Below are 11,167 nucleotides of genomic sequence, written 5' to 3'. Positions count from 1 at the left end.
GAAGAGCGTGTGGAAAGTGAGGGACAAGAAGGGTAAGTCGCGGATCATCTCCGCAAAGAAAAAGAAGAAGAGGAAATGCAGTGTCAGTGATGATGAAATTGGAAGAAAGAACAAGAAGATGAAGACTTCAAGCGCAATTCCAAACAATGTGAGTGCCCATTTCTCTCAATCTCCTTGAATTTAGGGATAACTAATATAAAAATCCAGACTTTGATAGAGTGTTGTCTGACTTGTTCTTGCTACTGCTACTGCTTCTGCTCCATTACCATGTTTTAAGTGAATTCCAAAACTGCAATCTCAATTACTTGACTTCAACGGCGTCCTATAAGTTTTTGTAACTCTTATCACTGCAAAACTGAAACATCTAAAGAGCAGTTGCTTGGGTGTGGTTGAGATCTTAGGTCTAATACCGTATAATACTTGTTCAATATTGTCCTGGTTGAAAAATCTGTGTTTGGAGGCTGCATTGTGATCTAGTGGCTGTTTCATTTCCCTGCTTGTTAACCTCAAAAGCCAAATGCATTTGTTATCTTCATGGCCCAACATCAAAAGCTAAAAGCTGCAAAGTTTGTTGCTTGCTGCCCTGCATTACTTCTGGGGATCAATGTTTTCTTTGGTGTCCAATTGCCAGCACCGTCCATTGACCATGTTTGTATTGCTACGAGGTCTCCCGAAATGTGTTCCAGAAACTCCCACATAGCAGGAAACCTTCCATTTCTTACCCATGTTGAATCTGAATCATATAATAGTTTGCAATTCTTTTCTGTTGTTTTGTTGGATCTTTTTCGACTGAGAAAAATGGATTTTGAACTGAACTAAGCTGCAAAAAGTCATGTTTCAAACTTGTGCTCTTCACAGAATCCGCAGAACCAAGAGGAAGACGTTTATGAAGACCTGGAAAATGATATCGACCGAGTTCATGAGAGCAGGCAAGTTTTCATTACCATCAAGCAGTTTCATTTGCGGCTGCCATTTTTTAACCAGTCGCAAACCTTGCAGTTGGAATCTAGAGAGACTTTTCAAATACCAATAGCTATTTCAATCGGTATTACTTGTTCTAGATGTATGCCAATGTCGGTTTTCCCTCTTCTGTCAGATTTTACCCTAGAAATCAGGAAAAGAAGGCTCATAAAGGGCACCCACAAGCAGGAAGAACGACCAACCACAAGGTCACGTCAGAGCCACTAAGATTTGATGGCTTTAAAATCCCAACGGAACAAGTAAAAACCTAAGGACAATGCGAAGCTTTTTGAGTTCATGAGCCAATTGGTACACTCCGATAAGCATGTGAAGAACATGTATATTATATTGTCCTGTTTATGACATTGTTGTTTTTTAGTATATCCCCTTCTTGTTTCACCATGTACCCATTTACCCCCATCTGTTCAGAATTCTGGTTCGTTATCTTTCTCAGAAAATCAAAACATTCCTTGAGTTTTTTTTAGGAGATACGAGGGAATCAGCCGATGCCAATATGTACACTGTCCGTCTCCTGAACACTCTACATTTACTCAAGAACCCTAATTCCAAGACCGGCGAAAAGGAACTATTTGGGTTCAAATGGGGACAACCTTATTCAGCTAAAGAGGATTCCTTCACTGGTTCAGTTGCTAAAGGCTCCACCTTCTCGGCCTTCCCATCTTCCTTGGGAATTATCAGACCATACCCTCCTTCTTTTCTCTTGTACACTATGTTGATCTCTCCTGGGACCAATACAAAGTTTCAGTTATTTTTTTCCTGATGTTTTCAGCAATCGGGCATGCAGTGATTGTAAATGTAGCATACCGGTTTCTTCATTCCGGAAGCCATAGAAGTCATGATCCACCAATTCCAGCTGCTCAATAGCCTCGGCGACAGTCAAAGGTGGCATCTCGAAGAACTTGGTACGAACAATCTGCAAAAGCGTCATCAGTAACTTAAGGACTCAAACCCAACACAAATCCGGTTGTGGAAAGGTTTCTGGGCGGAACCTCATCGATCAAATCTTCTTCTTGTTCTTGTTGTTGAGCGATTGGGATAGCAACATCATCGTCTTCCTCCACAATGGCCTCAGCCACTGGCTCTCTCACCTTCAACCTGTTGAAACCCTTCATGTGCCTTCCATGGTCAGACTCCTTCTCCTTGATCTTCCTCAGTTTCCGCTGTATGATTGATGATACCAAGTCTATACAACTGTATACTGTGTCGGTGTCTTCCTCTGCCCGCACAACTCCGTGCTTCTTTGTAAACAACGTCACCTAATAACGACATGTGAGAAAGAAAGAACGGTCTTGAGCGGAGAGAACAGAGAAGAGAAGAAGTTATTTACTTCGCATCTCCGAATTCTCGGGCCTTTCCCAAACTCGCCGCCCCGCACAGAGAGCCTAACATCGACTTCCCTCACGAGATGGCTGTGCTTCTGTACAGCTTTCCCTACCTTGTCCTCCACATGCTGCTTCACTGCTTCTGTTAACTGTGGACAAAATTTCAACTCCAACTTAGGAAACCTCATAAGAAGTAACAATCTGAAGCAAAGTTGAATACTTTCTGCCTACATTTGGGCAAACCACACATTTTTTCCACGTGATAAATCTCTCATCCGAACAACCAATCATGTTTTCGACCATAACACAACCTTCTTGCCATATCAACATGTGATAAAATTATCACACATCATAACTTCACCTACCAAACATGTGTTCTTGGACAGGAACACAACTCTTGAAAAAGAAAAAGCAGTAGGCCAAAGCATCCGTGAACTAACGGTAGCTTTTTCATACCTCGTGATTTTTTTTTATAGAACAGACTCACCATCCAAAATCAATATGCAGTAAACCTACAACTTCATGACTTCTTTTCTTCCTTAATTGGCATTCTTGACAAGAAATGAAAATAATGGCGCATTCATCAGTAAATATCACATAATATCACATAAATATCACCCTGACAAATCACATAATATCACAAAAAAATCGAATTTTTCCTTGCAAAAAAAAAAATCGCAGTCCATTTATATAATTCGCATTTTTTTGGTCCAAATTTCAAAAAAACAAATCAAGGGCTCGGGAGTAGTGAGGCAAACCTCGAGGTTTTTTCCTTGAATGATCAACTTGACTGAAGCCAACGGACCGTCCCACGACATTCGCACCACGAACGATCTGCACCGACCCGTTTTCCATGATCCGGATCCGGATACAACCCGTCTCAGGTCATGTCCGATGTGGCCCACGAAAGCAGAACGAAGCCTAGTTGACCCGGCTCTGCTCGGACCCACCATTGACACCGCCCTCGACGAAGGCGAACTCGGCGGCGCCAGCGATACTGAGGCGCCATGGTGGTGAAACTTCGCCTGGGAATAAGCTAAAAGCGTCGCCATGGGAGAGAGATTCGAGATGTGATGAGCTTCTGCGTTAATCTTCTTGCGGGGAAAGAGATTTGGAAGAGCTTTCCAGTGTTTGGATAGTGGGAAAATGAGAAGGGAAACGGAAGAAAAATACAAGGGTACTGGATAACAGTGTAAACGGATAAGGACACGTGACAGGGGCGATGTCTTGTTTCGGTCCATCCTCCCGGTGAATCTCTCTTTGGGAGCTTATATTTGTGAAATGACCCTTTACTTTTTCAAAATTTTAAATTTAGCCTAATATTACTGATTTTTATTCTACGTCCTCGCCGATGATTTTCATAATTAAAAAAAAAAAAAAAAGGCTCGAGGCCGATATTTTCGGTGCACATGGAATTTAGGCCCTCATGTATCCAAATAATTGACATTGGGCCCTCATGTAAAATATCGAAAACGAAACGCAATTGGGCCGTAGACTTTTCCGTGACGACCGCTATTATCCTCATGAAAAATATATTTAAATTGAATTTAAATGAACAATTGTATCTTGATAAGTAGAAAAACACCATATTATTTTTTTTTCTTAACTAAAACACATCATATTACAATATTTCTAAATTTTATTCTAAATTTTAGAATACAATTACTTAGTTTAGATAGCATACTATGAGAAAAACCTTGCATCGTACATATATTTTAGTTATGTGATATATAATATATATAATAGACAAGTCCTGGTGATTAGGTGAAATTACCAATCGTCCCATGTTGGGGACATAATGGCAACGTGTCGTATTATCTCGCTATGTCTCCTATGTAATACATGTTACATCATCATCATCATCATCATCATAAGCTTTTCCCCACTAAATCGGAGTTGTTATCTTATGGCTACTGAAATAATGATTCTTATTATTGTTATTATATTCGTATGTTGATTTCATTTCATGTTTTTTTGCTGGACTTTGTTACTCGTTTCCAAATTCTAAACACCTGCCCGCAACAAATTAAAATCATATTTTTGTTCCCTATGATTTGACGACATCATGTATATATATGTATATATCTTAAATTATTTATTTATCTCGATACTCTTGATGTTACACATACATATATATATATATATATATATATATATTAATTCAACCGGATATTAGCATCAAGATATAAATTCTCAGTGTATTTCAATATAAAGCCTTTACAAAAAAAAATGTAAAGAAAAAACTCGTGCAAAAAAGTTTTGAATAAAAACACGAGTGAGTCATATGGCAATTGTATACCACTATTTTATTTAATGTTTTTTTTCCAAAATAGAACAAGAATTTGAAAAAAAAAAGAAGATAAATTAGAAAATATCAAGCAGACAGAAAATATCTGTTTTCGTCAAAATGGATGGCCAGTGAAGAAAGGGAACCAGAATATCTTAGATTTCCGTTCCTTATAAAATATTCTCCATTCGACCACTCTGCCGAAGCGCGTGCGCTCACTCTCTCAAGGGCAATATATATAGTTACGATATGACTATATCATATTATTATCATCGACATTATTTTAACATAAATCCTATTCTATGATAGAATAAATTGACAAGTTATTGATATGAGTGAAAATTAAAATGAAATAATATACTTTGATTCAATTTGGATAGATCGACCGATAAAACGTTTATCTAATTTATTTTTTAAAATTGAAAAAAAAAATATTCTAATCATATAACTTATTCTCAGCTCCAAAATTAATCTGGACTTTGGTCCACATAAAATAAACTAATATACACCGGAACTATTGGTCAATGTGAAAATAAGAAAGACTGATGGGCGGGACAATCGACGGCCAGTGAATTAGATGGCGAGTACAATGGAGATGGCATACGCGCGGCGCGTAGAATAGCAAAGATAGATATTTGTCCTAGACAGCAACCACAAAGAGCAAGTGGTGTCGATTAACATCCACGTGTCAAGATCTTATCCACCCTCTTGCCTTCCTCCCAAAATATCTAGCCCATTAGCCTTTGTGGTCCCCACATCTGCCACGTGTCCCTACCATGAAGTATCTTTGCTGTTTTCCACACGTATCTAAATGTTTGAAAAATTGAAACCAATATGTACGATTAGATATTTGTTATGTATAAGTTCTAAAGCTTAATATAAAAAATAATAATAAAAAATCCCAAAAAATCAATCATTTTTTAAAATTTCGCATAAAAACCTTTTTTTTGTTCCCTAAGCCAAGTATACTTTCTTGTCATAAGCACACAAAAACTATTGTATTTTCTAATTTATATATTTTATTTCAATTATGAAAATAGTTTTTATAATGTTACATTCGTATTTCTAATATTTTTTAATTTGATTTGGAATATAAAATTAATAAAATTATAATTTTTTATGTGTTTATAGATAATTGTTTTATTTTAATCGTATATTAAGGATGTTTTTAATTTTTTAAAATAATTGATCGTTAGATGAGAAAAAGCACAACATAAATACAATAAAATATTTAGTTAATTATGATTTTCTTGATTCATACGGTACAATATAGATTACAAATGTAGACATATGATATGAGGTTTATAATTTTGTTGAATAAATAAAAGCGGAAATAAAAATTCAACTTTAAATGTGCACCACCAAATGACCACACACCAATTAACAAAAAGGTCAGTTTGGCATTTTGGATCTTCCGAACAGTACTTGCTGACGTGGCACATGTGGGCCACGTCATCCGACTCTTCTAGATATTTGTGCGGCCTTTCGCAGCTCTCCGAAGTTTTCCGGACCGTAGGATCATGGTCAGTTGGCAGCACACTTCGATTCTCAGCCGTTGGATGAGACTATTAGATATTCAGATATTTTTATTCCTCCTCGCGGTGGACGAGATTCCAGATAGATTTTTTCGCAACATTTCCACTCAGATTTTCCGCTTCTTTGCATTTTCCTCCTCCTGAGGCTTCGATTTCGCGAGATGGTAGAAGTGGTTGTGAGCAGCGAAGAAGTGGTGGTGGCTGTGGAGACGGCGGCGGAGGAATCTGCGGAAGGCGGCGGAGAGAAGTTGCAGCGGCGGCGGAGGCAGAGGAAAGACGCCCGAGAAGGGGGAGATGGAGACGGTCTGGTGAAGTGGGAGAGATTCCTTCCGAAAATCGGTTTGAGGGTTCTGCTCGTTGAAGCCGACGATTCGACGAGACAGATAGTCGCAGCCCTTCTCAGGAAATGCAGTTACAGAGGTCAGTTCTGGTTCCGATGTTTATCTGTTTCAATGTTGTTAGACTCGGAGTTTCCTTTGTGGGTTTCGTTTCAACATGGAGATTTCGTGGTTCTTTGCTGTCTCTGGGTTCGCGCTTCGAGTTCATGATCTGTGTTCGGTCTACGAGCATGAAAAAGGTAGGAACTTTTGGATTCTCCCAAGTAGTTTGGCTATTCAACGGGAACATCATTTGTTGTGGGGGTAATCTGACAGTAAAATACGAGGAACTGAATAAAGCTGCCAATGATCCGATGCCAAGAACTTTAGGAATGTTAGGCTAATTTTAGTAAATGCCTTGGAAAGGGAATTCGAGATAGTGAGAAAGTTATTGGTTTCTGTTACCGTATTGATGTTCTCTGTTGGTTTTGTCTGTTCAAAAATTTGAATAAAGATTCCAGAAAGTGGTTGTTTTTGAAGCAAAGGAAGGATGTTGCTGGTGATTTAAGGTTTTATATATTGATTCTCGTCATTGGCGTGACTACAAGGTTTCAACTTTCACAGATAATCATTTTCAGAAACCTTCAGCTCTAGTTTCCGAAATCTGCAGTCTGCATAGAATCTCTCGTGTGTTTTGTGTCTTTCTGTGCCTTCTGATGCCACCATGTATCTCCCATTGCGATTGCTGGTGTGTTATGAATATTAATATGGTTCAGGTTCCCATAGTTACTATCTGCATTTACCTCGGTTTCTTTCTAGTGTCTTTATTCTTCTGATGCATCATACCTTCCTTCCTCACACCCATACTCTCTGGTACTAAAATTACATTGCCATTCCATAACGGTCTTATGGGTTTGACAATGTTTTTCGTGTCGTTCCCCTACAGTTGCTGCTTTTCCTGATGGCTTGAAAGCGTGGGAGATGCTGAAAGGAAGGCCTGAAAGTGTGGATCTGATATTAACTGAGGTTGATCTGCCATCAATTTCCGGATATGCACTTCTAACTCTCATCATGGAGCATGACATCTGCAAGAACATTCCTGTCATAAGTACGGAGAATTAGAACACTTACTTTACACCAAGCGGAGTCTGTTTAGATTGTAGAAGCAGCTGATTACATTCTGTTGTTCTTGGATTTTTTTTTCTGCAGTGATGTCAAAACAGGACTCGGTTAGTACAGTGTATAAGTGCATGTTGAGAGGAGCAGCTGATTATCTTGTTAAACCGTTGAGGAGGAATGAGCTGAGAAATCTATGGCAACATGTCTGGAGAAGACGGCATGTATGTCCTGCTCGATCTTGTGCTATTTGTTGCTCATATTACAATAATTTGTCATGTGACTGACCTGTTTCAATCTGTTCCTTAAGAGGTCTTGAGATTTTTTTTTTTAGTTTTAAAGATTGTTGAGTTGGGGTTCTGTTCTTGAATCTCTTTGACAGTCATTTGCTGCTGGGGACATGCCGCTTGATGAGAGCGTGGGACAGAAGAAGCTCGAGGGCACATCTGATAACAATTCCACCAGCAACCACAGAAATGCCATTGAGAAAGATGAACAACCAGTGATCGGTAAAGGCAGTGATGCTCAGGTTAGTCTGCAATGTCTATCTATTATTTAGCTCTGCTCCTTATGTTTCATCTTATTCTCAAAGCAATCTTCCTCACATATTCAATAAAGTTTGCTCCTTTGGATATTCCTCACATTCAAAAGAAAGTATGTTCCTTTGTGGCATTTGTTTGTAAGTTTTGCGCCTGTTCCTCTTGCAGAGTTCGTGTACAAGGCCGGAACTCGAAGGCGAGAGCGTGGATGTTGCTAATAACCAGAGGGATTTGTTACAGATGAAGAGTGGGAAGCCTCTGTTCAATGATATGCAAGTCCCGGAGAACGAGACAGAGAGTAAGCGATATTCTTTATGTTCTGCAAGCTCGCAAAATGTTCGAAAGTTTACAATTTTCGTCAAATTCACTAGTAACGTTGCTTGGTTGGGTGATTTTAGGCATTCATGGTGTTGAAAATGTAAGAGGTGTGGATAGAGACTCGTGTAAAGAGGCCATAGACTTCATGGGGGCATTGTTCAGAAGAAATGAAGAATGTATTAGAGAAGAAATTACAGCCAAGTATGAGTCTCGGCTTGAACTCGATCTCTCATTGAAAAGATCTAACACTTCTGAGAACCCGTCTTCCACAGATCGGCCTGGTCTCTGGCCATCTATTGCCTCGGCTTTCACACCGTTAGTCATCATCTCACGCCTTTTGCCAAAGTATTGAGTCTTTTGCCATCTTTTACTAATATGTGCTATTGTTGTTGCAGGTATGTTCACAAGCCCTTGCAGACACAGTATTCAATCTCGCGCGAGGTTTCGGATCAAAGATTATGTGTGGTGGAAAATCAGAACGATAAAAATTCATCTGAAGTGACGACTTTCAACCATTCCAATTCATCAGAACCACCTCCAAGCGCTCTGAGAAGAGCAAATGCTCCGGGGCCACCTCCAAACATCCAGACAAGCCCATGGTCACACCAGAGCTCTTACCCGGTGCCAATTCCCGTAAAAGGTATACGTTTCAGTGGCCAAAACTTGGGATACACTTCTGAAATGGCACCTGTTATCATTGCTCAGTCAAGCCCTTCACCAACACCGAGTCCTAGCTCCATTAGCCCGCAAGAGTATAGTTCCCGGCTTCACCCGTGTCCTCATTCCAGTCTGGAAAATGGTACACCCGAGTGTTCGCAAGAGCGAGATGGTTACATTAACCATTCCACATCGCCAAAAGGGGCTGGGTACAAGCCGGATTCTGTGGAAGAGAGAAGATACGTCTCCTCTGTGACTGAACAGAGCGTATTAGGCAGACTCTGCAATGCTGATCATCATCTGGAGAAGAAGAACGAAGACGAGTTTCCATCACCCAATGGAAAAAGTCAACGTTCTCTTCAACGGGAAGCCGCTCTTTCTAAATTCCGCATGAAACGGAAAGATAGGTGTTTTGAGAAAAAGGTGCAAACTTTGATATTCACATCTATACTTCAACCTCAAACAAAGAACATCGTGAATCTGCAAGCGTGCAACGGCTAAAAAAAAGAACTATGTTTCACTTGCAGGTGCGGTATGAGAGCCGGAAAAAGCTGGCAGAGCAACGGCCACGGGTGAAAGGGCAGTTCGTACGTCAAGCCCAAGTTTCTGAGCATTCAGCATCGACAACACAAGCTCCAAATGCAGCAGCTCAAGATAATCCCTCGTGATGAAAATCCCCCCGAACCCGATACATATAGTACGATTTTGCATCGAGTAGGGAGTTTGCTTCTGGTTCTTTCTTCAATGTTCAGCTCTCTAAGAAGCCCTTTTGTCTCTGTCTGAAGGGTGTTGTATCTGTACATACAGTACTGTAGTGTGTTCGTTTGAATACGATGATCTACTTAGATGTAATGTATTGCTTTTGTTTCTGGTATTTGTACAAAAAAAGTCATCAGGTAGCGGTGAAGCCCCAAGGCCATTGAAGAGGAAGATGAAAGAACAAAAGCTTCTATGACTACTGACTTTGTGATTATGTTCCGCACATGTATTTGTGTAAGGATCTCCTCAATGTGTGTATGTTTACTCTGATGATAAAAAAAAAACGTTTAAAGATCTTTTTCCTGTTGATATCGGAGACGTGAAATCTAAGGCAATGGCCCAAAAAGAAGAAAAACAGAGAAGTGAGCGACAATTCTACGAATAAAAGCTGCAAAATTTTTACAAGTTTTGAGCAATTTACACGACTCAAGCAATGGCGGCGAAGAAGGATGAAGCAGCGGCTACTGAATTATGATTAAATCGAGAAACTCTGTCTACATATCGAAGTATGTGTATGAACGTATAGGCAACGCAAGGAACATAGCAAAGAAGGAACTGATCACTGTAATGGCGGCAGAGACATCTGCGGGAAACTTTCTCAGGGTTGAACCAAATCGGGACTAACCCATTTCCAGTGATGCCGTTTCACGGTGACTGCTTTCCCGGCGGCGGCGCGTGTTCCCTCCTCTGCTTCTCCGCCGTACTCCGTCTCCTCCGTGCAGAAATCTCCGTCCGGTAGCCCCTCCACCGTCGCATCCACCGAGTGCAGAACGTATATCGCTGGCAAGCCCGGGTACGACACCGAGTTCCTCTCTTCAACACGTCTGCTATAGGAGCCCGGAAAAATACTCATCTTTCCCTCGCCGGTATTTTCTTTACCGCTGCCGTCATTAATAAAGATGGATCCTAGCTCCTCCTTGACGGCGCGGAAGACCGCTTCCTCGGGAGTTTCGTCGGGCTTCATCTTCTCCGATAACGGGCGAAATCTCTCCCGGATGCTCCCGTCAGATAATTCCTGGTGAGATTCCACCAGAATTCTGCCGTCTTTTCCGATCACGCGAACGGTGACGACGTTGACGTTACGGATCGGCGGGATCGAGTCGGCGAGCGAAGTCTCGCCATCGGCGAGCTCTAGCCAGAGGTTATGGACGTTCTTCGTCCCGGGTTTCACTCCCCAGGCGGCGAACGAATCCGACGGCAACCGAGTCTCCAACCAATCAGACAGGGACTGGGGGCTGGCGAAGCGGCGGACGAGCGGGGGAGCTTGCGGCAGAGGAGATCGGGGACGGGACATGCCGGTAAATCGCCGGCGAGGGTTTAAAGGGGAAGAGAGGTT

The 11,167-nt window shown here is 41.0% G+C and overlaps 4 protein-coding genes across 5 annotated transcripts in view; 2 read left to right on the top strand and 2 right to left on the bottom strand.

The window, feature by feature from the left end:
* Positions 1–1,359, top strand: part of LOC104798986 — a 2,372-nt gene extending 1,013 nt beyond the window's left edge. Inside the window, exons 2-4 of the mRNA XM_010521268.2 lie at positions 1–148; positions 859–929; positions 1,097–1,359. Coding sequence (XP_010519570.1) covers positions 1–148; positions 859–929; positions 1,097–1,232 — 355 coding nt within the window. The 3' untranslated portion in view covers positions 1,233–1,359. The remainder of the gene's footprint in view (positions 149–858; positions 930–1,096) is intronic.
* A 57-nt stretch (positions 1,360–1,416) lies between these two features.
* On the bottom strand, positions 1,417–3,480 carry LOC104798985 (ribosome-binding factor PSRP1, chloroplastic). Its single transcript, XM_010521267.1, has 5 exons — positions 3,062–3,480; positions 2,309–2,452; positions 1,971–2,237; positions 1,786–1,894; positions 1,417–1,703 (listed from the first exon to the last, which is right to left on the bottom strand). The coding sequence occupies exons 1-5, from the start codon at positions 3,353–3,355 to the stop codon at positions 1,573–1,575; spliced, it is 945 nt and encodes a 314-aa protein (XP_010519569.1). The 5' UTR covers positions 3,356–3,480; the 3' UTR covers positions 1,417–1,572.
* A 2,661-nt stretch (positions 3,481–6,141) lies between these two features.
* Positions 6,142–10,125, top strand: LOC104798984 (two-component response regulator-like APRR5). 2 transcript variants are annotated; one of them, XM_010521265.2, is made up of 8 exons: positions 6,142–6,545; positions 7,389–7,550; positions 7,652–7,782; positions 7,941–8,087; positions 8,266–8,395; positions 8,496–8,730; positions 8,811–9,495; positions 9,600–10,125. In XM_010521265.2, the coding sequence occupies exons 1-8, from the start codon at positions 6,287–6,289 to the stop codon at positions 9,738–9,740; spliced, it is 1,890 nt and encodes a 629-aa protein (XP_010519567.1). In that variant the 5' UTR covers positions 6,142–6,286; the 3' UTR covers positions 9,741–10,125. The 2 variants fall into 2 exon arrangements, with proteins under 2 accessions (XP_010519567.1, XP_010519568.1); XM_010521266.1 differs by lacking the exon at positions 6,142–6,545 and adding an exon at positions 6,571–6,702.
* Positions 10,126–10,276: 151 nt separating this feature from the next.
* LOC104798983 overlaps positions 10,277–11,167 on the bottom strand; it is a 1,293-nt gene continuing 402 nt past the window's right edge. The window contains exon 2 of the mRNA XM_010521264.2: positions 10,277–11,156. Coding sequence (XP_010519566.1) covers positions 10,430–11,156 — 727 coding nt within the window. The 3' untranslated portion in view covers positions 10,277–10,429. The remainder of the gene's footprint in view (positions 11,157–11,167) is intronic.

Source organism: Tarenaya hassleriana, unplaced genomic scaffold (assembly GCF_000463585.1).
Source record: "Tarenaya hassleriana unplaced genomic scaffold, ASM46358v1 Cleome6, whole genome shotgun sequence".
Taxonomy (NCBI): domain Eukaryota; kingdom Viridiplantae; phylum Streptophyta; class Magnoliopsida; order Brassicales; family Cleomaceae; genus Tarenaya; species Tarenaya hassleriana.
The sequence above is the reverse complement of the archived record's forward strand: the minus strand, read 5'-3'. Positions and strand labels throughout refer to the sequence as shown.

Excerpts from the sequence above, each read along its gene's own strand:
- LOC104798985 (XM_010521267.1), bottom strand. The coding sequence starts at position 3,355 with ATGGCGACGCTTTTAGCTTATTCCCAGGCGAAGTTTCACCACCATGGC. Across the intron at positions 2,453-3,061 it reads TTCAAGGAAAAAACCTCGAG|TTAACAGAAGCAGTGAAGCA; the intron begins GTTTGCCTCACT and ends TTTTGTCCACAG. Across the intron at positions 1,704-1,785 it reads CTTCCGGAATGAAGAAACCG|GAGAGATCAACATAGTGTAC; the intron begins GTATGCTACATT and ends TATTGGTCCCAG.
- LOC104798984 (XM_010521265.2), top strand. The coding sequence starts at position 6,287 with ATGGTAGAAGTGGTTGTGAGCAGCGAAGAAGTGGTGGTGGCTGTGGAG. Across the intron at positions 7,551-7,651 it reads CAAGAACATTCCTGTCATAA|TGATGTCAAAACAGGACTCG; the intron begins GTACGGAGAATT and ends TTTTTTCTGCAG. Across the intron at positions 9,496-9,599 it reads ATAGGTGTTTTGAGAAAAAG|GTGCGGTATGAGAGCCGGAA; the intron begins GTGCAAACTTTG and ends TTTCACTTGCAG.